This window comes from Oryctolagus cuniculus, chromosome 1 (genome assembly GCF_051225735.1).
Source record: "Oryctolagus cuniculus isolate XC-2025 breed Fujian yellow rabbit chromosome 1, ASM5122573v1, whole genome shotgun sequence".
Lineage (NCBI taxonomy): Eukaryota > Metazoa > Chordata > Mammalia > Lagomorpha > Leporidae > Oryctolagus > Oryctolagus cuniculus.
In genome coordinates, this window is record NC_142867.1 from 117,578,825 (window position 1) to 117,601,069 (window position 22,245).

General features: G+C 39.6%; 1 protein-coding gene across 1 annotated transcript; it reads right to left on the reverse strand.

Annotated features, from left to right (window-relative positions):
* Positions 1-720: 720 nt before the first annotated feature.
* LOC149128575 (rho GTPase-activating protein 20-like) lies at positions 721-11,790 on the reverse strand. Its single transcript, XM_089306317.1, has 7 exons — positions 11,610-11,790; positions 10,229-10,340; positions 8,463-8,647; positions 6,657-6,818; positions 3,576-3,685; positions 2,297-2,486; positions 721-906 (listed from the first exon to the last, which is right to left on the reverse strand). The coding sequence occupies exons 1-7, from the start codon at positions 11,751-11,753 to the stop codon at positions 721-723; spliced, it is 1,089 nt and encodes a 362-aa protein (XP_089162443.1). The 5' UTR covers positions 11,754-11,790.
* Between the last annotated feature and the right edge of the window lie 10,455 nt (positions 11,791-22,245).

Consider the following 22,245-nt stretch of genomic DNA (forward strand, 5'->3'; position numbering starts at 1 on the left):
TCAAAGAAGGAGGTACCTTTCTCTGAAGGGAAGAGAGAACTTCCACTTTGACCATGGCCTTGTCTGAATATGATCAGAGTCGGTGAACTCAGGGGGCTCCATAGCCTTGGCAGCTCATGACAAGAGCCTAGGGTGATTACTGAGGCCCTAAACAAGAGTGTCAATTTGTAAAGTCAACAACAGGAGTCACTGTGCACTTACTCCTCATGTAGGATCTCTGTCCTTAGTGTGCTGTACATTGTGATTTAATGCTATAACTAGTACTCAAACAGTATTTTTCACTTTATGTTTCTGTGTGGGAGCAAACTGTTGCAATCTCTACTTAATGTATGCTAAACTGATCTTCTGTATATAAAGAGAATCAAAAATGAATCTTGATGTGAATGGAAGGGGAGAGGGAGTGGGAAAGGGGAGGGTTGCAAGTGGGAGGGACGTTATGGGGGGGAAGCCATTGTTATCAATATTCTGTACTTTGGAAATTTATATTCATTAAATAAAAGTTAAAAAAAAATTTAAAAAGTATTACTATATTGTGGTTCCAAAAATGTTTTGATTCAAAACATCTTTTCAGTATATATGGAAAGGTTATATAATGAAAAACCAGCCATGAATTTCAAAACATTTTGCTGCCACAATGAACTGAAACAAGTAGTTTGGGCTCCAGTACATTGATCTCTGCCATTCATATAAGAAACCTGGATTAAGTTCTTTCTTTGTGCATTAGCCTACCCAGTCATTTGCAGGGTGAATCAGTGTTACTTTGTCACCAAAATCACCTAAACAATCCAGGGTACCTGATATTTCTGAGCAGTTGTCCTGATTTATTGCATTTTCTTCCACGGGGAAGGTAATGTCTTCCCCAAAAATGCTGAAGAAATGTTCAATTAGAAATTGTACAATGGCAACCTGTAACAAAAATGGGCAAAAATAGAATGAATTTTTATATTTGGCAACAGTATATACCTTATTCCATACAAAAATCGTATACCTAACACAAAATGTGAAACTCAGAATTTCAGGAAAAATTCCGAGTTGACAAAAAAGTATGAAAATCCATTTTCTCTGGCAAATTATGTCAATTTTGAGAGCACTTGGGTACATATTTTTATGTTATTCTAGTCAGTTGATTAACATTATCATTTCTGAACTTAGTTTTCAGCATTTTTCATCAATGAATACCTCTTTACAGATATGACATTTTCAATTAAGATTTCTAGAATGGTTAGAGTAAAAATATATATCCCATTCTGAAATCTGTAAAGCAACAAAATAGATGCAAGCTTGGGGAATTCACTTTCAGGGGTGTATCCTAAACTTGTGAATCAAAGATTCTTGTTTAATTCTTTTGGCAAGAAAGGAGGCAAGTGGAGAAAATATATGCCTTTCTAACTTCAGTCTCTCCTTGTGCAATGCCCTGCCTCATCTCAGTATGACTTTCTGAAGGAACTTAGAGAAAATCTTGGCCCCTTTGGCATCATGAATGCATTAGGATATTTTCAAATTTCAGTTGATATTATATTCCATGAGCAGAGATGAAATCAGATTCAGGCATATCTCTGAATGAGTCACAACTGGCAAAGGGAGTTCAGTGTGCACACCCACATTGCCAAAGCCACCCTAGCAGTCACTCAGCTCCTCTGAGTTACAGCTTCTACCATTTATCAACTGAGGAAGCCTTGGCTTACAAATGTCTCCCTCAATGGAGAGACCTAGACTTGAAGACTGTTTTGTACAACACAAAGTCCATGTTCATTTCCTTTTTGTTAAATGTGTTTTTTTAATTTGAAAGGCAGAGTTACAGAGAGGAAAAGGCAGAAAGAGAAAGAGACAGTCCATCAGCTTGTTCACTCTCCAAATGGCCACAAAATACAGGGAACCATCTTTCACTGCCTTCCCAGGCACATTAACAGGGAGCTGGATCAGAAGCAGAGTAGCTGGGATTTGAACCATCACTGCAATATGGAATGCCAATATCATAGACAGCTGCCCAACCTGTTGTACCATAACATTGGCCACACTCCAAGCTGCTATCATCATGTGACTCTCTTCTTACTTTACACTATTATCAGTCTTGTGTTTGGTTTTCAGATGGGAAATAAGAAATGATCCCCTGCTATCAATGTCTCGCTTACTATCTCACCTGCCCACAACTGCCAGAAGAATGAATGACTATGGCCCTCCAGCGGAGTACCTAAAGTGAGAACTTCAAAATGGTCCATCAGCATTAAGATAGTGAACTGTAAATGCAAAGTGGAGACAGTGCTCCCTAGGGCATACAAAGGAGACATCTAATTACCTTTCTCCTTCTTTCCTTTCTTCTTGCTGAGATTGTGGAACCACGTAGCCAAAAAAGACTTGGAGCTACACAAGATGACAACTTTGAAGCTGTCATATTATTCAAAGATGATTGCTTTGCAATCTTCTCTAAGACTCCAAATAGGGAACACAGGAGTTTAAAGTTCGATTTTGGCAGCTTACCTAAAAGTCTGAACATAGAAAAGTATACTCTTAACACAAGAACTTTAATTGAAGACATTGTACATCCAGAGAAAAGGAACTAAATGTTTTGTTTGTTACTGGCAAAAGCCAATGAAAGTACTGGTCAATGTCCTAATGTGTCTTCAAAGTATTGTCTGCAATATTTCTTCAAATCTACTATGTCACGTGTTAAATTGAGCAAATCTCATTACTATCTAATGTAACAGAAGCATATTTAAGATATTTATTAAATGCCAGAATTTGACCACTTGGAAGCTTCTTGATGAATGTACCTCTTTGCTTCTTTGTAAGGTAGTAGCACAAGAATGCCACCCATGGCAAGAGTACAAAGGTTTCCAGTTATCAAATAGACTCATCACAGCTTAGGACTACACACACAAACATGTCATGAATTCAATTCCTAGACCTCCACTGGACTTCTCTGGCTAGCTAACACATTGACAATGATATACAAAGACCAATGATCAGTTGGGCCCCTTGCCTTTGACTTGAACTTATGAATTTCCTCCTGTATCCAGGCAGTATGTTCAGGATGAGTACAAAGGTCAAGGACTCCGTATTAATAATGTTAAGAGAAACAAAGGAATGACAGCAGCATGCATGACCCACATACCTTTCTAAACTGGCCTCCATCTGTGTGACCAAAAACTCTTGTCAGTGGTCATGATTTTTTTTTTGACAGGCAGAGTGGACAGTGAGAGAGAGAGACACAGAGAAAGGTCTTCCTTTTGCCATTGGTTCACCCTCCAATGGCCACCACAGCTGGCGCACTGTGGCCGGTGCACCGCGCTGATCCGAAGCCAGGAGCCAGGTGCTTATCCTGGTCTTCCATGGGGTGCAGGGCCCAGGTACTTGGGCCATCCTCCACTGCACTCCTGGGCCACAGCAGAGAGCTGGCCTGGAAGAGGGGCAACCGGGACAGAATCCGGCACCCCGAATGGGACTAGAACCCGGTGTGCCAGCGCCACAAGGTGGAGGATTAGCCTATTGAGCCGCGATGTCAGGCTGTGGTCATGATTTTAATGGATAAAGTGCTAAAACAGCTGATATTTTTAAGAGATTATTGGTATCCTCACCTCTGAATTGCTGCTATTTGAGTCTCCTCATTCCCTTTATCCAGGACACAAAGCCAGTTATTATACAGGTCGTCCGTAAATATACTTCCTGGGATACTTCCTAAAAAGCCCTTATAGGGATTCAAAAAAAAAAGTTATTCTCCTGGAAAACATGATTGGCTAACCTACAAGAAAACTTTAATTGAAGTACTCAGTTTAGTCTCCAATTTTTTCACAGATACCACCAACTCTGACCTACAAAGAGCTTGCTTTCAACTCTCCACTTATTTCCACATGTCAAGCCACAGACTTGCACTTTGGCCAAAAGTAGAAATATAAATGAGGGTTCTAGGCATGATGGGAATGAAAATAATGTATCCTCCCATCATCTGTCAATTCCTTCTTAGGTACATTTTACAAACTAGGACAAACGAGATTTGCTGATGAATCATCCTCATTCAATTATTTTCTTAACAAGAAATAAACATACACATATTGCCTGTTTATTTCAGGCCTGGTGCTTTTAATTCTTAGCAGGAAATGTTTAGAATCAAATAACATAAGTACCCACACTCATCCATGCAGTCACATGCACATGGAAAGGGAGGAGTAGGCCTTCTGACTTGTGCTGTGTGGGTTCCTAAGGAGAAAACTATCATTACAGCCTCACTCTTCATGTCTTTATAGATTCAACTCTTCCAGTTGTAAGCATAGGTTACCAGACACCCAATTCTTACCTACACATTATTCTGCACAACCCACTGGCTGGCACACATACAATCCCCACAGAAAGGAGACAATCATAATTTATATAGAATACAATTTCAGGTCTTTGCCTTTCAGAGCAATGGATGAGCTTCCTAAGTGGAGCCATGGAAGATCAGTCTACTTATGGTGTTGATGAATAATGTTAATATCATTAAATTGAACCCTAAACTTTCTCAGGTTTTCATTTTCTTTATGATGGCATGTAGGGAACTTGTTATAGATGCTTGCTAATGTTGTTTGCACTGGTCTCATTATATAGACCATGAACCTTTGTAATAGCAACTGGTTTAGGAAATGCACTCAAGAAGCTATCTTCATTATAAGCCAGTGAAGCTCACTCATTTTTAATATTTATTGAGCTATTATTTGTTCCAGAAACAATTACTACTGAAGATAGAGCAATGAAAAGAGAGCTTCATTCTAGTAATATCTTTACTGTGTGATCAGTGTCCAGTAGACTTCCATGGAAGTAAGGAGTGTTCACTGAGTATTCCACGGAGTGGACCCAGTAAGCGGAAAGCAGAACCACTTGAACACTGGCTGGCTCTGGGAGTTTGGCAGACTCAGTGCACCTTGGGCTGATGCAAACCACACTAACAAACACTTGGGTCATTTGTCTTTTCTGTGGTTTCCTGGATCCTGAGGCACTGCACATTAGTGGAGCTAGTTCTTACAGCCACAACACAAGCCAAGCAGAAGATGTGAAGGAAATCATGTTAGGCCTCTGCTTCTAGACACCTCAGTGGCAAAATCAGTGTGGCCCTGTTCACATTCCTATTCCTACCCTAAAACAGTTCTCTAGTTGTATGACATGGTGTTATCAAGGATCAGATTGCAAAGTCTTCAGGGAGAATCACTGAGTCTTGCTGGAAATTAAATTGATTTCATGTGTATACCTTATGGGGGGGTAAAACTCAACATGTTATTCATATTATTGTCTAAGCACAGTCATGTCAAAATGAGCCATTACTATATTGTTGCTATGTGTCCTATGGCCAAATATGAGGAGGGGGAAGGAAACATCAACTGGATAATTGCAGTGGAATTTTCAGAACCTGTTTGAAATCACAACCACACTACCATATTTTTTACACAGCTTCTAAGAAGTAGTAAAATGTATCAATTCAATTTTTTCTCCATTCTACTATTTCTCACATATAGAAATATACTGAAATACTTGTGATTTAGTTGTATCATTTCAAAACTGTATTTATTTTTCATGGAGTTGAACGGAATGTCCAGTCTTCTGAAATAATTATGGCTATTACACCTGCATTGATAGTGAGATTTTGAGGTAAAGGCTTATGTTGGGAGCAAGGTTACTCCACACTCTCTACTGAGGATAGTGTGTTAAATGTAGTAACTACGAACAAAGCATATCAGAGTGGTAAAAGTGAAGGAACGCAAAAAGGTAAAAATCCTTCACATACCATTTTTAAAGTGCAGACATGACAAGAGCCTAGGGTGATTACTGATGCCATAAACAAGACTGTCAATTTGTTAAGTCAACAACAGGAGTCACAGTGCACGTACTCCTCATGTAGGATCTGTGTCCTTAATGTGCTGTACATTGTGATTTAATGCTATAACTAGTACTCAAACAGTATTTTTCACTTGGTGTTTCTATGTGGGTGCAAACTGTTGAAATCTTTACTTAATATATGCTAAACTGATCTTCTGTATATAAAGAGAATTGAAAATGAATCTTGATGTGAATTGAAGGGGAGAGGGAGCGGGAAAGGGGAGGGTTGCAGGTGGGAGGGAAGTTATGGGGGGGGAAACCATTGTAATCCATAAGCTGTACTTTGGAAATTTATATTCATTAAATAAAAGTTAAAAAAAAGAAACAGGAGAAAGGGTGATGAGGAACTGAATGTGAATGGAGGTTCTGATGGTCTCTTTTGAGTATTTGTTGATTCACTGTGAAGCAGAGTATGTGCTGCTACAGCACAGTTCTCTTAACAGTTTTCAAAAGCTCAGAAGTCTTGTGTGGAAAATTATCCTTTGTTACAAAGACAGTGTGAAAGTTACCCAATGCAGGATACTTGCTTGGGTAGGATTTTGTATATAGAAGGGTAGGTCTGACAGTATTTTTTTTTTTCGAGTAGCAATAAAAATGATGGTATTTTTGTATTGGTTCTTGAGGCTGAGGAAAGCATGTGCAAACCATGGGATTTTAAACTGAGAGAGTAGCTGCTTTTAATAAGAACTTTATAGCATGTTTTCCACAATCTTAATGCCACAGGTCTATTATTATTCTTGGATCATCATCATTAAGGAAACCCATCCCACAGCTTCCATACCATACATGGATGATGCTAGCACTTTTCCTACCTTTAATGTAGTTGCAACATCAATAACAGACTCACTCTCCCAGTTCACATGGCGTTCATAATTTAGTTTGTACCTTAGGGTTCTGCATGATTTCTCATTGCCATGTTTTTTGAAAATGTCCTTTGTAAGTGGACCTTTCTGTTCAATTAAAAGAATCATATCCTTTGGATAAAATAAAAGGCATAAAATCATATGATATTTCATATCCACAAGTCCCAAGCACAAGCATGCCCCTGTTGTGACAGAAAGCTATTTCATACAAGGTTACAGGTCTGGAGAACAAGAATAGAGATCAAATTTAGAGATCTCATTTTGGTGTCTCTGAATGCACTTTGTACCCAGAGTCATTCCATGTTCATACAACAAAACAGCTTAAGTGCTTGATTTAACAATGTCATCCTTTGCAGTGAATTTTTACTTTTAAATTCAATTTCTCTGCTTCTAGGCCTCTATGGAATTGCTCTTTTATAAGCAAACGTTATATACTCATTCTCCCCAAAAACCAATAATTGCCACATTAATTGTCCAATAATTGTGGACATCATATTGCTAGATTTATTTTCCATTCCTTTATTCCCCTCCAAGTGACTATATACCCCATTTCTATCTCCTGGTCTGCCACGTCACTTTAAAACCTGTCTCCTCTCAGAAACCTTAGGATTGCATTCCTGTGTCACTAGTCTTTTGTTTCCTACTGCTCTATCTTCATAACAAATACAGAAAAATAATTCTCAGAGTCAAGTATCTTAGGGCATTTTCTTTTTGTTGTTGTTTTGTTTGTTTAATTATTTAGGTATGTATTTGAAAGGCAGAGTGACAACAGTGATGGAGAAACAGAGAAAGATCTACCATTTGCTGATTCACTCATCAAATGGCCAAAACAACTCCAGGGCTGGGTCAGACTGAAGCCAGAAACCAGAAACTCCATCCCAGTCTCCCACATGGGTGGCAGGGGTCCCACTATTTGGGCCTCATGTTCCCTTCCCAGTCTTTTTTTCTCTCTAGGGCATCTTCAGCCAAGTACACCACCAGCAAGTACCTACCTCAGTGACCTTGGGTACAAAAAAGAACTTTACTAAGACTTTCCTTTACTGGGGGTGATGATACTCACAGATTTGCCAGTATTCACCATGAAAGATGCAAAGTCCAGTGCCATATCTACTGTGTACCTGACATTATGAGTTTCTTCACTTCTAGTCTAAGATTCCCTTACTTAAAAGATGAACTTGGTGAGATACTGGACCCTCAATAAATTTACCACTGACTTTATAGTCCACCAATTTTCAGTCAAATAGTCCCCAATCTGCAGCTTTCATTTCACAAGTTCTGTTAGAGTGGAAAGAGTAAAACATGCCAGTGGATGAATTTTTATGTTGAAGCCTTGGAGAGAGAAATGGAATACATGTGAGGTATGTTGAGTGGTAAGATTGAATTGTATAGAAGAGAAAATGATAAGAAACTTGAGATCAGTGGATAGTTCAGGTTCTGAAGGAGACAAGTGGAGAATGTGAAGGTGAGGTGGACTCACAAAGACTCAGACACACAGAGCCCATTGGGAATTTCCTGTGCATGTGTATGGGGTGCTTTGCTGAAGCCAGTGACATAGATAGCTGTATCTTCTTTCCTGTTGAATTTTCCATATCACTTGAAATGCCTACATAAGATTTTCCTTCATTGAAGTAGCACGAATAAAGCTTCTTAGCCAATGCTGGTGGCTATCTAATGATTCCTCCACTTGGGTGACAGACAGACGAGGAGACTTGACCCTTCCAAAGGTGGGTTGTTGAAAACCAAAATGAGACCTACCAGTAGAGATCTGGGCAGTTTGTCTTCTTTACAAACATCTTGAATGAGAGACTCAAATAGCTGAACTGGCCGAGGTGAGCTCGGGATAGGTTCTTTGGGCTGTAAATCCTTGTTTCTACAAAGACCCCACTGATTCAGCCACTTTCTTACTGAATGTATCGTTTGAGTTCTCTTCATGTGACAATCTGAGGGAGAAATGAGAGGTTTAGATGCAAAGCTGAAGTCAGAGATGCTCATTTACAGTGATCCCAGGCTATAGCACACGTATTGAAGTGGCTAGAAAGAAATTGCATCTCTTGTATAGAAATGTCTAAACCCTGAAATGGCACCCAGCACCCAAGTGGTGAGAACATGTTCTACTTTCCCATATCATAGAACTGCTAATGAAATCTAGAGTTTGAACAGTCTCATGTTCAATTCTTTAGTGGGAATATTTGCCAGACAAGGCTAGCCACAGCTTGTTGCATTATACAGTGAGGTTTTTAGCCTGTAGAGGTGCAAGTTTCCTGATGCTAAGTTTAAACTGCATGTTCATTATCAAGTCTCATTTGAAAAGCTAAAAGGCATTTGATATTCCAAATAAATCAGAAGCTGATAATCATCTCTGTTCATAGTCAGGCTCCTCTCACTTTGGGATTTCTTTTCTTTTTTTTTTTTTTTTATTTGATAGGTAAAGTTATAGACACTGAGAGAGAGAGACAGAGAGAAAGGTCTTCCTTCCATTGGTTCACTCCCCAAATGGTCGCTACAGCCAGCGCTGCACCAATCCAAAGCCAGAAGCCAGATGCTTCTTCCTGGTCTCCCACATGAGTGCAGGTGCTTGGGCCATCCTCCACTGCCCTGCTGGGCCACATCAGAGAGCTGGACTGGAAGAGGAGCAACTGGGACTAGAACCCAGTGCCCATATGGGATGCCGGTGCCGCAGGAGGAAGATTAACCAAGTGAGCCATGGCACCGGCCCCTGGGATTTCTTATTTGGCATTTGGAATGCCTAACCACTGCCTACTATCTCCAATCACAGGAATCTCTTTCTTTGCACAAGTTTTCTGAGCCTACTCCTCAGCCATTCTCTGGCCCCTTCTTCCTGAGGGCTGAGAACTTCAGGCAAGTCAGTGGGTGACCTTATTCCTCTTTCACCAGTTGGTGTCATTGGTTGTGTGGAATAATTCTCAATGGCCTTGTTCCTTGTGACATCTGGCCAAGTGAACCAAAATGCTTTCTTACTGATCAGCAGCCCCTGCAAATTGAATGCTGATCAAGGATTGCTTCTCAAAGAAATGGTGATCAGTAACAAACAGCTGAATTCCAAGGATTTACTGCTCAGGTGCATACCTTTTCAATAAGGTATCTAAATGCTTTCTCAGTTAACCTCCTTATACCAAATCATAAACTGAGTCAACTCAATGCATTCTTAAAGCAAGAACTTTAATTTAAAACATTGTAAAAGTCATGTGTAGCCTGATAGATGACTGTGTTTCCAAAATCCGACTTAAAGACACATACACAGGGCACTTGATGGGCATTGTGTGCATCACCATTGCACACACATGAGGGCAGCACTCCTAGTGGACAGAGATCAGGAGGGGCTCCTCATTATGCCACTTAGAGGAACAGATAATCAAAATTTTTAGAGCTTCAGGTGGCTCAGTTTGTACATGAACAATACTACTTGCACCTCTTTGACTGGGCTACGTAATATACTACTCAACAGAGTCTAGGTAGGTACATAGTGGTCTAACCAAAGGCAATTAAATGATCCAGGGTACCTGCAGTTGCAGGGTAGCTTTTTGGATCTATTGTGATTTCTCCAACGCAGGTGAAGATGTCACTCCTAAAAATCCTCACGTAATTTTCAATTAGAAATTGAACAAGGGCAACCTGTAACACAAAGGCCAAAATAAAATGTATTTTTATATTTTGCATCACTATAACCCATATTTCATATATGAATTGTGGATCTAACAAAAATGTGAAACTCCAAAAATTCAGCATTGATATTAAAACATATAAACCCATTTTTCTCTATGAAACATTATCAGTTTTGAGAGTATTTGTGCAACAGATATCTAAATTCTTTGAATCCATGGATTAACACTTTCAGTTTGCACCTTTTTTGTGGGCAGCTTACATTGATGACTACATTTTTAGAGATATGACATTTTCAATTAGGAGGTTTGAGGTGAAAAAGTATAGTCACATTTTAATATTCATATAGCACCCAATAGACACAAACTTGGGAATCTCAATTTCAAAGTAGTCTGTACTCAGGAAGCAGAGATTCTCAGCAGCTTCTATTGGCAAGAAAGGAGGCAGGTAGAGAAAAAATGTCTGCTTGTCTGACTGCAGTCTCTCCTTGTGCACTGCCCCACCTCACCTCAGCCTTCTGCCTCACTTTCTGGATGAGCCTGACTTTGTCATGTTGTCACTCCACTGTGATGTTCTGGAATCTTAGGCTCATTCTTTTTAAATTTTATTTAAGTTAGGGAAGTTTCATCTATTTCATATACACAGATTTTGGAACATAGTGACACTTCCTCCCCTACCTGCCTCCCATCTATGCTTCTTCCCATCCTCCACCTCCCTCTCACATTCCTATGCTTAATTTTTACAGAAATCTATTTTTCAGCTTCTTTGATGCTTAGTGTAGGCTCATTTTTATGTTCTTCCAGCAGAGCAGAAATCAGACTCATATCTCTGCATGAGTCACAATTAGCAGAGCAAGGTCAATGGGTGCACCCACACTGCCCAGACATTCAGGCAGTGTCACCCAGTTCTTGCGTCACTGTAATTATAACCAGTACATAAATAAAAATCTTCAGCTGGGAAACAGTGTTCAACGTCACACTCAGTGGTGATGCCAGCATAGAACCTTGTTTCCTACAACATCAAAGCCCAGGTTCATTTCTATTATACCACATGAATTTTTTCTTTCTAAAGCTTATCTTGAATCTGTTGTCCTGATTCTTGGATGGAAAAAAGTGACTCAGTGCTCTCCCAATCCATTAGTGAATGCAAGAAGGATGAATATATTCCAGAGGAGTACCTGAAGTGTGCACTTCAAAATGATCCATCAGAATTAATACACTGAATTTTAGACACAAAGTAGAGACAGTGCTCCCTACGGGTAAAAACTAGACATGCAATTACCTTTCTTCGCCATTCTGTTTTTCGTTCTGAAATGTCAGAAATACGTGGCCAAAGCAGGCTTAGAGCTACCTGCGTGGACAGGTCAGAAGTTGTTTCATTAAAAGATGTTGAATTCATGGCTATTTTAAATAAGGAGCCAAACATGGACTGTAAGATAGTAGCATTGGGTATTGGAAGTAGTGTGAAAAGCCTAAACACAGAAAAATGCATTCTTAAAGCAAGAACATTAATTTAAAACATTGTACTTACTGATGAAATGGAGCAAAATGCCTTTAATGCCATTAGCACAACCAAGTTAAAATACTGGGGAATGTAGCAAAATGTCTTCAAAATATTTTCTGTAATATTTCTCTGAATCTACTACATTATGTGCTAAGTGCAGCAAATACCATTAGAACTCAATTTAATAGAAGCATATTTAAAATAGTCATTGCACTCTAGAATGTAGCCAACTGAAAGCTTCTTGATAAATTTAAACAGAAATTAAATAAAAATAGCTCCTTTGCTATTTAAAGTAGTAGCACAAGTTTAAGAGTGCAAGAATTATTAATTGTCTAAAAGACTCATGCCAGGTATTAATGCACACACAAATGTGTCATTCAATTAAATTCCTGAACCACTTTTAGAATTCTCTGGCTAGCTGACTTTTTGATAATGTTACACAAAGACTACTACTCGATTATTACTCTAGCTTCTGTCTTGAGCCAATGATTTCCTCTTTGTAAATGTCAAATATTCTGCTTGTGTATAATCCACTCCATAAAAATAACATTTGGAGACAAGCAAAAACTGAATGACAGAGGGAAGACTGGTATCCTTTTCTAAACTAATCTCCACATGCATGACCAAATGAAACCCTTTGTCATAGGTCTTGATTTAATAGATAAAATGGCAAAATAGAAGCTGATTTTTTTTAAGAAAATATGGAGGTTTTTTTAGAAAGCCCCAGAGTAATTACTGCATTATCACCTTTGAAATGCTGCTATTTGAGTTTTCTTGTTTCCTTCATCCAAAACATGAAGCCAGCTATCATAAAGACGATCCGTAAGAAGACTTCCTGGAATGCTTGAAAGAAAATTCTTATATAGGTAAAAAAAAAAGAAATAAATCATATTATTCTCATGGGAACAGCCATTGGCTAACCTAGAAAGAAAACTTTTGATGCTTTGAGTTTAGTTCCAATGTTCTTCACAGACACCAAACTGTGACAGCTCCAAGACTATCTCCAACTCTCCACTTAACTTGTTCTACAGAAGCATGCATGTGGATTTTCTGTGTCCAAAAGCAGAGAATACATACAGGGTGTCTAGACAGTGGTGGGAATGGAGACAAAGTCTACTGCCATTATCTGACACTTCCTTCCTTAGAAACATCTTACAAACTAGTAAGATCTGTTGTTGAGCCATATTACTTCTACTATTTTCTTGATAAGAAATAAATATACACATTTAGCCTGTTTATTTCATGCCCACTAGTTTTAATTTCCAGCAGTAAAGGTTTGGAATCAGATAACATAAATATCTACATCCATGCATACACTCATATACACTTGGAAAGTGAAGATGAAAGTTTCTGACTTGAGTTGTGTGTTCTCAAAGGGAGAAAACTCACATCACAGTCTCATTCTTCACGTCTTTATGGAAATTAATCTCTCTATAGGTCTTTTTATTTTAAAAATTTATTTATTTGAGAGGTAGAATTATACACAGAGAGGAAGAGACAGAGAAAAAGGTCTTCCATCTGCTGGTTCACTCCCAAGATGGCCACCATGGCCAGAGCTGGGCCGATCCAAAGCCAGGAGCCAGGACCTTCCTCCTGGTCTCCCTTGTGGGTACAGGGGCCCAAGCACTTGGGCCATCTTCCACTGCCTTCCCAGGCCTTTAGCTTGGAGCTGGAACAGAAGTGGAGTAAGCGGAACTTGAACTGGCACCCATAAGAGATGCCTGTGCTGCAGGCAGAGGTTTAACCTACTAGCCACAGCATTGGCCCCTCTTTATAGTTATAAGCAGAAAGGCCTTGCATATATTACCATATGCCTAGTTTTTACCTACAAGTTATTCTTTACATCCATTGGCTGAAACACGTATAATCCCCACAAGAAGATTTTAAGCATAATTTAGATATATCACTAATCCAGGTCTTTAGTTACCCAGACTATAGATAAGCTTCCTAGTGGATCCAAGGAAAGTTTGCTCATTTATGGCACTGATGAACAATGTTAATAACGTGAAATTGAGCCCATGAAACTTTATGAAATTTCAGTTTCTTTATCTAAGCATAAGTAGTTGGTTTAAGAAATGCATCCAGGCAACTATCATCATTATAATCCAATGAATATTCATACATTTTAATATTTATTTAACTAGGGAGTCCGGCAAGATGGCGGAATAGGAAGGGAGCACACTGATAGTCTGGGGAGAGATAGTTTAATAAAAGTGGAGATACTGCAGGTTCAAGGAAGAGTAGGGGAGGAAACAGCACAAGAAACTCTTCCGGAACGCGTGACTCACAGCGGACCTGCGTGGAGAGCGTGGGAGCCCACAGTTCGGGACATCAGCGGCAGACTCAACACACCAGCGCTGGAACGCGAGGTGAGCCAAACCTCAATAGCCCGAGACACCGGCAGGCAAGCGGAGAGAGGAGACTAGAGGGAACGACCCCCGGGGGGGGGGGGAAGTTCACAAGGCTAACTGGAAGAGAGAGAGAGAGAGAAAAAAGGGTGACTAGTACGGACACGGGTTTCTCTCTCTCCGCTCACCTCTCAAGGGCGAGCAAGACAAAGAGCAGGCGCCATCTTGGACATACGTCATAAGCAGAGCGACCTCAGGTCTGCACCGGCCCTGAGCCTAGCAGAAAAACCTGACTCTGGGCGGGGCGAATTAACAGGAGATTAGGAGCTAGTAAATTTGTGGTGCTACTGAACTGAGACTGTGAAAAAAGAGACGGTGGGGGAGAGAACTCACGGAATTCATGTGAGCACTCTCCAGAGACGCTACAATTCCGTAACTTTGGCAACCCAGTGGGAGGCTGAAGGAGAATTTGAGCCCACTCTGAGGGCCGAACAGATTCCCTGTGGGGATCTTGGGGAAGAGCTTCCGATCTCTGGCTCCTGTGGGTATATCATTTGCCTGCTAACTACCTCCAACTTCGTTCAGCTGTGCGGAATTACTTCCCTTTTGAATCAAAAAAAAAAAAAAAAGAGAGAGAGAGAGAGATTTACCACGCCTAACCTGGGAGTGTCACCTTTGGCACACCAAACAGAGCTCTCAGGCCACACCCATCTCAAGCCCTAAGGCTCCATCAAAAACAGATAGTCCACTTAATCTAGAGTCATAGTATAACAAGAAAAAGCACCACAGTGAAGAAACCAAATATCTCCAATATGCCAAATAACAAACGCAAAAACCGAGGTAATAAAAACAAGGAAGTCACCATGACGCCCTCAAATGAAAAAGACACCCCAATTCAAGATTATGAAGATGATGACATAGAAGAAATGCAAGAAGCAGATCTCAAAAAATTGATAAGAACATTAAGAAGTTCTCAAAAACAAATTCTGGAACTACACAAATCCTTAATGGACAAGATAGAAAATCTCTCTCGTGAAAATGAAATATTAAGGAGGAATCAAAATGAAACGAAACAACTAGTACAACAGGAAACTGTGATAGTGACTGAAGTGAAGAATTCAATAGATCAAATGAAAAACACAATAGAGAGCCTTACAAACAGAATGGGTGAAGCAGAAGAGAGAATATCGGACTTAGAAGACAGAGAACAGGAAAGGATACAGTCAGACCAAAGAAAAGAAGAGGAAATTAGAAATCTGAAACATATTGTCGGGAATCTTCAGGATACTATTAAAAAACCCAACATTCGGGTTCTAGGAGTTCCTGAAGGCATGGAGAGGGAAAAAGGATTAGAAGGCCTTTTTAGTGAGATATTAGCAGAAAATTTCCCAGGTTTGGAGAAGGACAGAGAAATCCTAGTACAGGAAGCCCACAGAACCCCTAATAAACACGACCAAAAGAGATCCTCACCACGACACGTTGTAATTAAACTCTCCACAGTGAAACATAAAGAAAAGATCCTAAAATGTGCAAGAGAGAAACGTCAGATTACTCTCAGAGGATCTCCAATCAGACTCACAGCTGACTTCTCATCAGAAACTCTAAAAGCTAGGAGGGAATGGCGAGATATAGCCCAGGTACTAAGAGAGAACAACTGCCAGCCCAGAATATTATATCCTGCAAAGCTATCATTTGTGAATGAAGGTGAAATAAAGACTTTTCATTGCAAACAGAAATTGAAAGAATTTGTTGCCACTCGTCCAGCCCTGCAAAAGATGCTTAAAGATGTGTTACACACAGAAACACAGAAACACGGTCATCAATATGAAAGAAGGTAAAGGAAGGAAACCAAGGAAGGAAACCTCACAGCAAAAGATCACAGGGAATTCAAAGCATATATTAGAACTTATCTTTGGCAAATGGCAGGGCAAAGTTACCACTTATCCTTAGTCACTTTGAACGTGAATGGCCTGAACTGTCCAGTTAAAAGACACCGATTGGCTGATTGGGTTAAGGAACAAAACCCATCTATTTGCTGCTTACAAGAAACACATCTTTCCAACAAAGATCCATACAGACTGAAAGTGAAAGGCTGGAAAAAGATATACCATGCCAACAGAAATGAAAAAAGAGCGGGCGTAGCCATCTTAATATCGGACAACATAAACTTTACCACAAAAACTGTTAAGAGAGACAAAGAGGGACACTATATCATGATTAAGGGATCAATTCAACAGGAAGATATAACAATTATCAATGTATATGCACCTAACTACAGGGCACCAGTTTATCTAAAAGATTTATTAACGGACTTAAAGGGAGACTTAGACCCCAATACAGTAGTACTGGGGGACTTCAATACTCCACTCTCAGAAATAGACAGATCATCCGGTCAGAAGATCAACAAGGATACAGTAGATTTAAACGACACTATAGCCCAAATGGATCTAACAGATATATACAGAACTCTCAATCCTACAGCTAAAGATTTTACATTCTTCTCAGCAGTACATGGAAGCTTCTCTAGGATTGACCACATACTAGGCCATAAAGCGAGTCTCAGCAAATTCAAAAGAATTAGAATCATACCATGCAGCTTCTCAGACCATAAAGGAATGAAGTTGGAAATTAGCAACTCAGGAATCCCTAGAGCATACACAAACACATGGAGATTGAACAACATGCTCCTGAATGAACAATGGGTCATAGAAGAAATCAAAAGAGAAATCAAAAACTTTCTGGAAGTAAATGAGGATAACAGCACAACATACCAAAACTTATGGGACACAGCAAAAGCAGTGTTAAGAGGAAAGTTTATATCAATAGGTGCCTACATCAAGAAATTAGAAAGACACCAAATAGATGAGCTTTCCATTCACCTCAAGGATCTAGAAAACCTACAGCAAATCAGACCCAAATCTAGTAGGAGAAGAGAAATAATTAAAATCAGAGAAGAAATCAACAGGATTGAATCAAGAAAAACATTACAAAAAATCAGCCAAACGAAGAGCTGGTTTTTTGAAAAAATAAACAAAATTGACACCCCATTGGCCCAACTAACTAAAAAAAGAAGAGAAAAGACCCAAATCAATAAAATCAGAGATGAAAAAGGAAATGTAACAACAGACACCACAGAAATAAAAAGAATCATCAGAAATTACTACAAGGACTTGTATGCCAGCAAACAGGGAAACCTATCAGAAATGGATAGATTCCTGGACACATGCAACCTACCTAAATTGAACCAGGAAGACATCGAAAACCTAAACAGACCCATAACTGAGACAGAAATTGAAACAGTAATAAAGGCCCTCCCAACAAAGAAAAGCCCAGGACCAGATGGATTCACTGCTGAATTCTACCAGACGTTTAAAGAAGAACTAACTCCAATTCTTCTCAAACTATTCAGAACAATCGAAGAAGAGGGAGTCCTCCCAAATTCTTTCTATGAAGCCAGCATCACCTTAATTCCTAAGCCGGAAAAAGATGCAGCACTGAAAGAGAATTACAGACCAATATCCCTGATGAACATAGATGCAAAAATCCTCAATAAAATTCTCGCCAATAGAATGCAACAACACATCAGAAAGATCATCCACCCAGACCAAGTGGGATTCATCCCTGGTATGCAGGGATGGTTTAATGTGCGCAAGACAATCAATGTGATACACCACATTAACAGACTGCAGAAGAAAAACCATATGATTATCTCAATAGATGCCGAGAAAGCATTTGATAAAATACAACACCCGTTCATGATGAAAACTCTAAGCAAACTGGGTATGGAAGGAACATTCCTCAATACAATCAAAGCAATCTATGAAAAACCCACAGCCAACATCCTATTGAATGGGGAAAAGTTGGAAGCATTTCCACTGAGATCTGGAACCAGACAGGGATGCCCACTCTCACCACTGCTATTCAATATAGTTCTGGAGGTTCTAGCCAGAGCTATTAGGCAAGAAAAAGAAATTAAAGGGATACAAATTGGGAAGGAAGAGCTCAAACTATCCCTCTTTGCAGATGACATGATTCTTTATTTAGAGGACCCAAAGAACTCTACTAAGAGACTATTGGAACTCATAGAAGAGTTTGGCAAAGTAGCAGGGTATAAAATCAATGCACAAAAATCAACAGCCTTTGTATACACAGACAATGCCATGGCTGAGGAAGAACTTCTAAGATCAATCCCATTCACAATAGCTACAAAAACAATCAAATACCTTGGAATAAACTTAACCAAAGACGTTAAAGATCTCTACGATGAAAATTACAAAACCTTAAAGAAAGAAATAGAAGAGGATACCAAGAAATGGAAAAATCTTCCATGCTCATGGATTGGAAGAATCAATATCATCAAAATGTCCATTCTCCCAAAAGCAATTTACAGATTCAATGCAATACCAATCAAGATACCGAAGACCTTCTTCTCAGATCTGGAAAAAATGGTGCTGAAATTTATATGGAGGCACAAGAGACCTCGAATAGCTAAAGCAATCTTGTACAACAAAAACAAAGCCGGAGGCATCACAATACCAGATTTCAGGACATACTACAGGGCAGTTGTAATTAAAACAGCATGGTACTGGTACAGAAACAGATGGATAGACCAATGGAACAGAATTGAAACACCAGAAATCAACCCAAACATCTACAGCCAACTTATATTTGATCAAGGATCTAAAACTAATTCCTGGAGCAAGGACAGTCTATTCAATAAATGGTGCTGGGAAAATTGGATTTCCACATGCAGAATCATGAAGCAAGACCCCTACCTTACACCTTACACAAAAATCCACTCCACATGGATTAAAGACCTAAATCTACGACCTGACACCATCAAGTTACTAGAGAACATTGGAGAAACCCTTCAAGATATTGGCACAGGCAAAGAATTTCTGGAAAAAACCCGGGAGGCACAGGCAGTCAAAGCCAAAATCAACTATTGGGATTGCATCAAATTGAGAAGTTTCTGTACTGCAAAAGAAACAGTGAGGAGAGTGAAAAGACAACCGACAGAATGGGAAAAAATATTTGCAAACTATGCAACAGACAAAGGGTTAATAACCAGAATCTACAAAGAGATCAAGAAACTCCACAAAAACAAAACCAACAACCCACTTAAGAGATGGGCCAAGGACCTCAATAGACATTTTTCAAAAGAGGAAATCCAAATGGCCAACAGGCACATGAAAAAATGTTCAAGGTCATTAGCAATCAGGGAAATGCAAATCAAAACCACAATGAGGTTTCACCTCACCCCGGTTAGAATGGCTCACATGCAGAAATCTACCAACAACAGATGCTGGCGAGGATGTGGGGAAAAAGGGACACTAACCCACTGTTGGTGGGAATGCAAACTGGTCAAGCCACTATGGAAGTCAGTCTGGAGATTCCTCAGAAACCTGAAGATAACCCTACCGTTCGACCCAGCCATCCCACTCCTTGGAATTTACCCAAAGGAATTGAAATTGGCAAACAAAAAAGAGGTCTGCACCCTAATGTTTATTGCAGCTCAATTCACAATAGCTAAGACCTGGAACCAACCTAAATGCCCATCAACGATAGACTGGATAAAGAAATTATGGGATATGTACTCTTTAGAATACTATACCGCAGTAAGAAACAACGAAATCCAGTCATTTGCAACAAAATGGAGGAATCTGGAACACATCATGCTGAGTGAAATAAGCCAGTCCCAAAGGGACAAATACCATATGTTCTCCCTGATCGGTGAAGACTGACTGAACACCAAGAGGGAAACCTGTTGGAGTGAGGTGGACACTATGGGAAATGGTGGCTTGATCAACATAGCCCTGACTGTTAATGAACAACTAAATACATTATCCCTCTTAGTAGTTTTTTTTTGTCTGTTCTACTTAATATGACTGGTTTAGATCTGTAATTGATGCACAGTTATTCTTAAGTGTTGAAAATTAACTGAAATGTGATCCCTGTTGAACATGGTGGTGGGAATGGGAGAGGGAAGAGATGTATAATTTGGGACATGCTCAGGCTGACTTGCCCCAAGTGGTGGAGTTGGAAGCATACCAGGGGATTCCAATTCAATCCCATCGAGGTGGCATGTACCAATGCCATCTCACTGTTCCAGGTGATCAGTTTCAGTTCACAGTTGGTCATGGTGAAGGGACTGGGAGTCAAAGGGAGCACATAGACAAGTCTAGTACCTGCTAACGCTAACTGATGGAGTAAATAAAGGGGAGAGTGATCCAACATGGGAAGTGAGATACTCAGCAGACTCATAGAATGGCAGATGTCCTAAATAGCACTCTGGCCTCAGAATCAGCCCTAAAGGCATTCGGAGCTAGCTGAAAAGCTCATGAGAGTATTTCAGGCATGGAAAGCCAAGACACTCTGGCAAAAGATCTCTGCGAGTGAGATCCCAGTGGAAAGAACAGGCCATCAAAGAAGGAGGTACCTTTCTCTGAAGGGAGGAGAGAACCTCCACTTTGACTATGAGCTTGTCTAAACAAGATAAGAATCGGAGAACTCAGAGGGCTTCCATAGCCTTGGAAACTCATGACTGGAGCATAGGGAGATTACTGATGCCATAGACAGGAGTGTCAATTGGTAAAGTCAACAACAGGAGTCACTGTGCACTTACTCCTCATGTAGGATCTCTATCCTTAATGTGCTGTACATTGAGATTTAATGCTATAACGAGTACTCAAACAATATATTTCACTTTGTGTTTCTATGGGGGTGCAAACTGTTGAAATCCTTACTTAATGCATACTAAACTGATCCTCTGTAAAAAAAAAAAAAAAAGAAATTATCAATTCCCAACTTGACTCTCACTGGGATTAAACATGACAATAGGTCTGCTCTGATTTCATCATCATTTTTAAAAATCATCTATTATTTTTCACTTTATGTTTCTGTGTGGGAGCAAACTGTTGAAATCCATACTTAATGTATACTAAGCTGATCTTCTGTATATTAAGATAATCGAAAATGAATCTTGATGTGAATGGAAGGGGAGGGGGAGTGGGAAAGGGGAGGGTTGTGGGTGGGAGGGACGGTATGGGGGGAAAGCCATTGTAATCCATAAGTCGTACTTTGGAAATTTACATTCATTAAATAAAAGTTTAAAAAAAAAAAAAAAAAAAATATTTATTTAACTATTATTTGTCCTGCAGTCAGTAGCACTTGAGATGAAACAATGAAGTCAGAAGACACAGTCCCATTCCAGTAAAACTTCACTATGTCATTGGTCTGCAATAGCACCCATATCAATAATATGTGTTAAGCAGGTATTTTGTGGAGTTGGATCAGCCTGTGGAGAGAGGAAATCCTCAAGCTGTGGCTGGCTCTGGGAGCTTGCCAAACTCAAGGCACTTTTGGTGATACAAACCACTTGAACACACACTTGCATCATGTGCCTTCTTTCTGATATCTTAAACCAGGTGAAAAGCTGGATTTTTTTAAAAAATTTATTTATTATTTATTTGAAAGGTAGAATTACAGAGAGAGAGAAAGAGAAAGGTCTTCCATCTGTAGTTCACTCTCCAAATGACAGCAATGGTGGGAGTTGGGCCAATCTGAAACCAGAAGCCAGAAGTTTGCTCTGGGTGTCCCACGTGGGTTTTTTAGAGGCTGAAGTATTTGGGCCACCTTCTGCTGCTTTCCCAGGAACAATATAGTAGCAGGCAGATGGATGGGAAATAAAGCAGCTAGGATTCAAACCAGTGCCCACATGGGATTGTGGCACCGCAGGAGGTGGCTTAACTGGGTATGTCAGAGTGCTGGCCCTGGGAACTGGTTATTAAAGTCACAACACAACCCAAGAAGATTATGCCAAAGATATTTGCTATTGGGTCTCTGCTTCTAGACACCTGAATGACAAAATCAATGTGCCCCTGGTTATATATCTATTTCTTGTCTAAAATAATTCTCTAGTTATCATACTTGGTAATCATAAAATTTATTTTTAATCATCACTACAGTGACATATTTTGTACATAGCTCTTAAAAAGCAGCAGGATGGATTGATTCATTTTTTTCTCTGCTCTTTTATTTTCTCTTATAGAAATATAGCAGGTACT

Bases quoted from the DNA above. Each gene is read 5' to 3' on its own strand.
- LOC149128575 (XM_089306317.1), bottom strand. From the start codon at position 11,753: ATGTTTGGCTCCTTATTTAAAATAGCCATGAATTCAACATCTTTTAAT. The intron at 6,819-8,462 runs GTAGGTCTCATT...TTTTATCCAAAG, and splicing joins AACTGCCCAGATCTCTACTG to GATATGATTCTTTTAATTGA. The intron at 2,487-3,575 runs GTGAGGATACCA...TTCTATGTTCAG, and splicing joins CAAATAGCAGCAATTCAGAG to ACTTTTAGGTAAGCTGCCAA.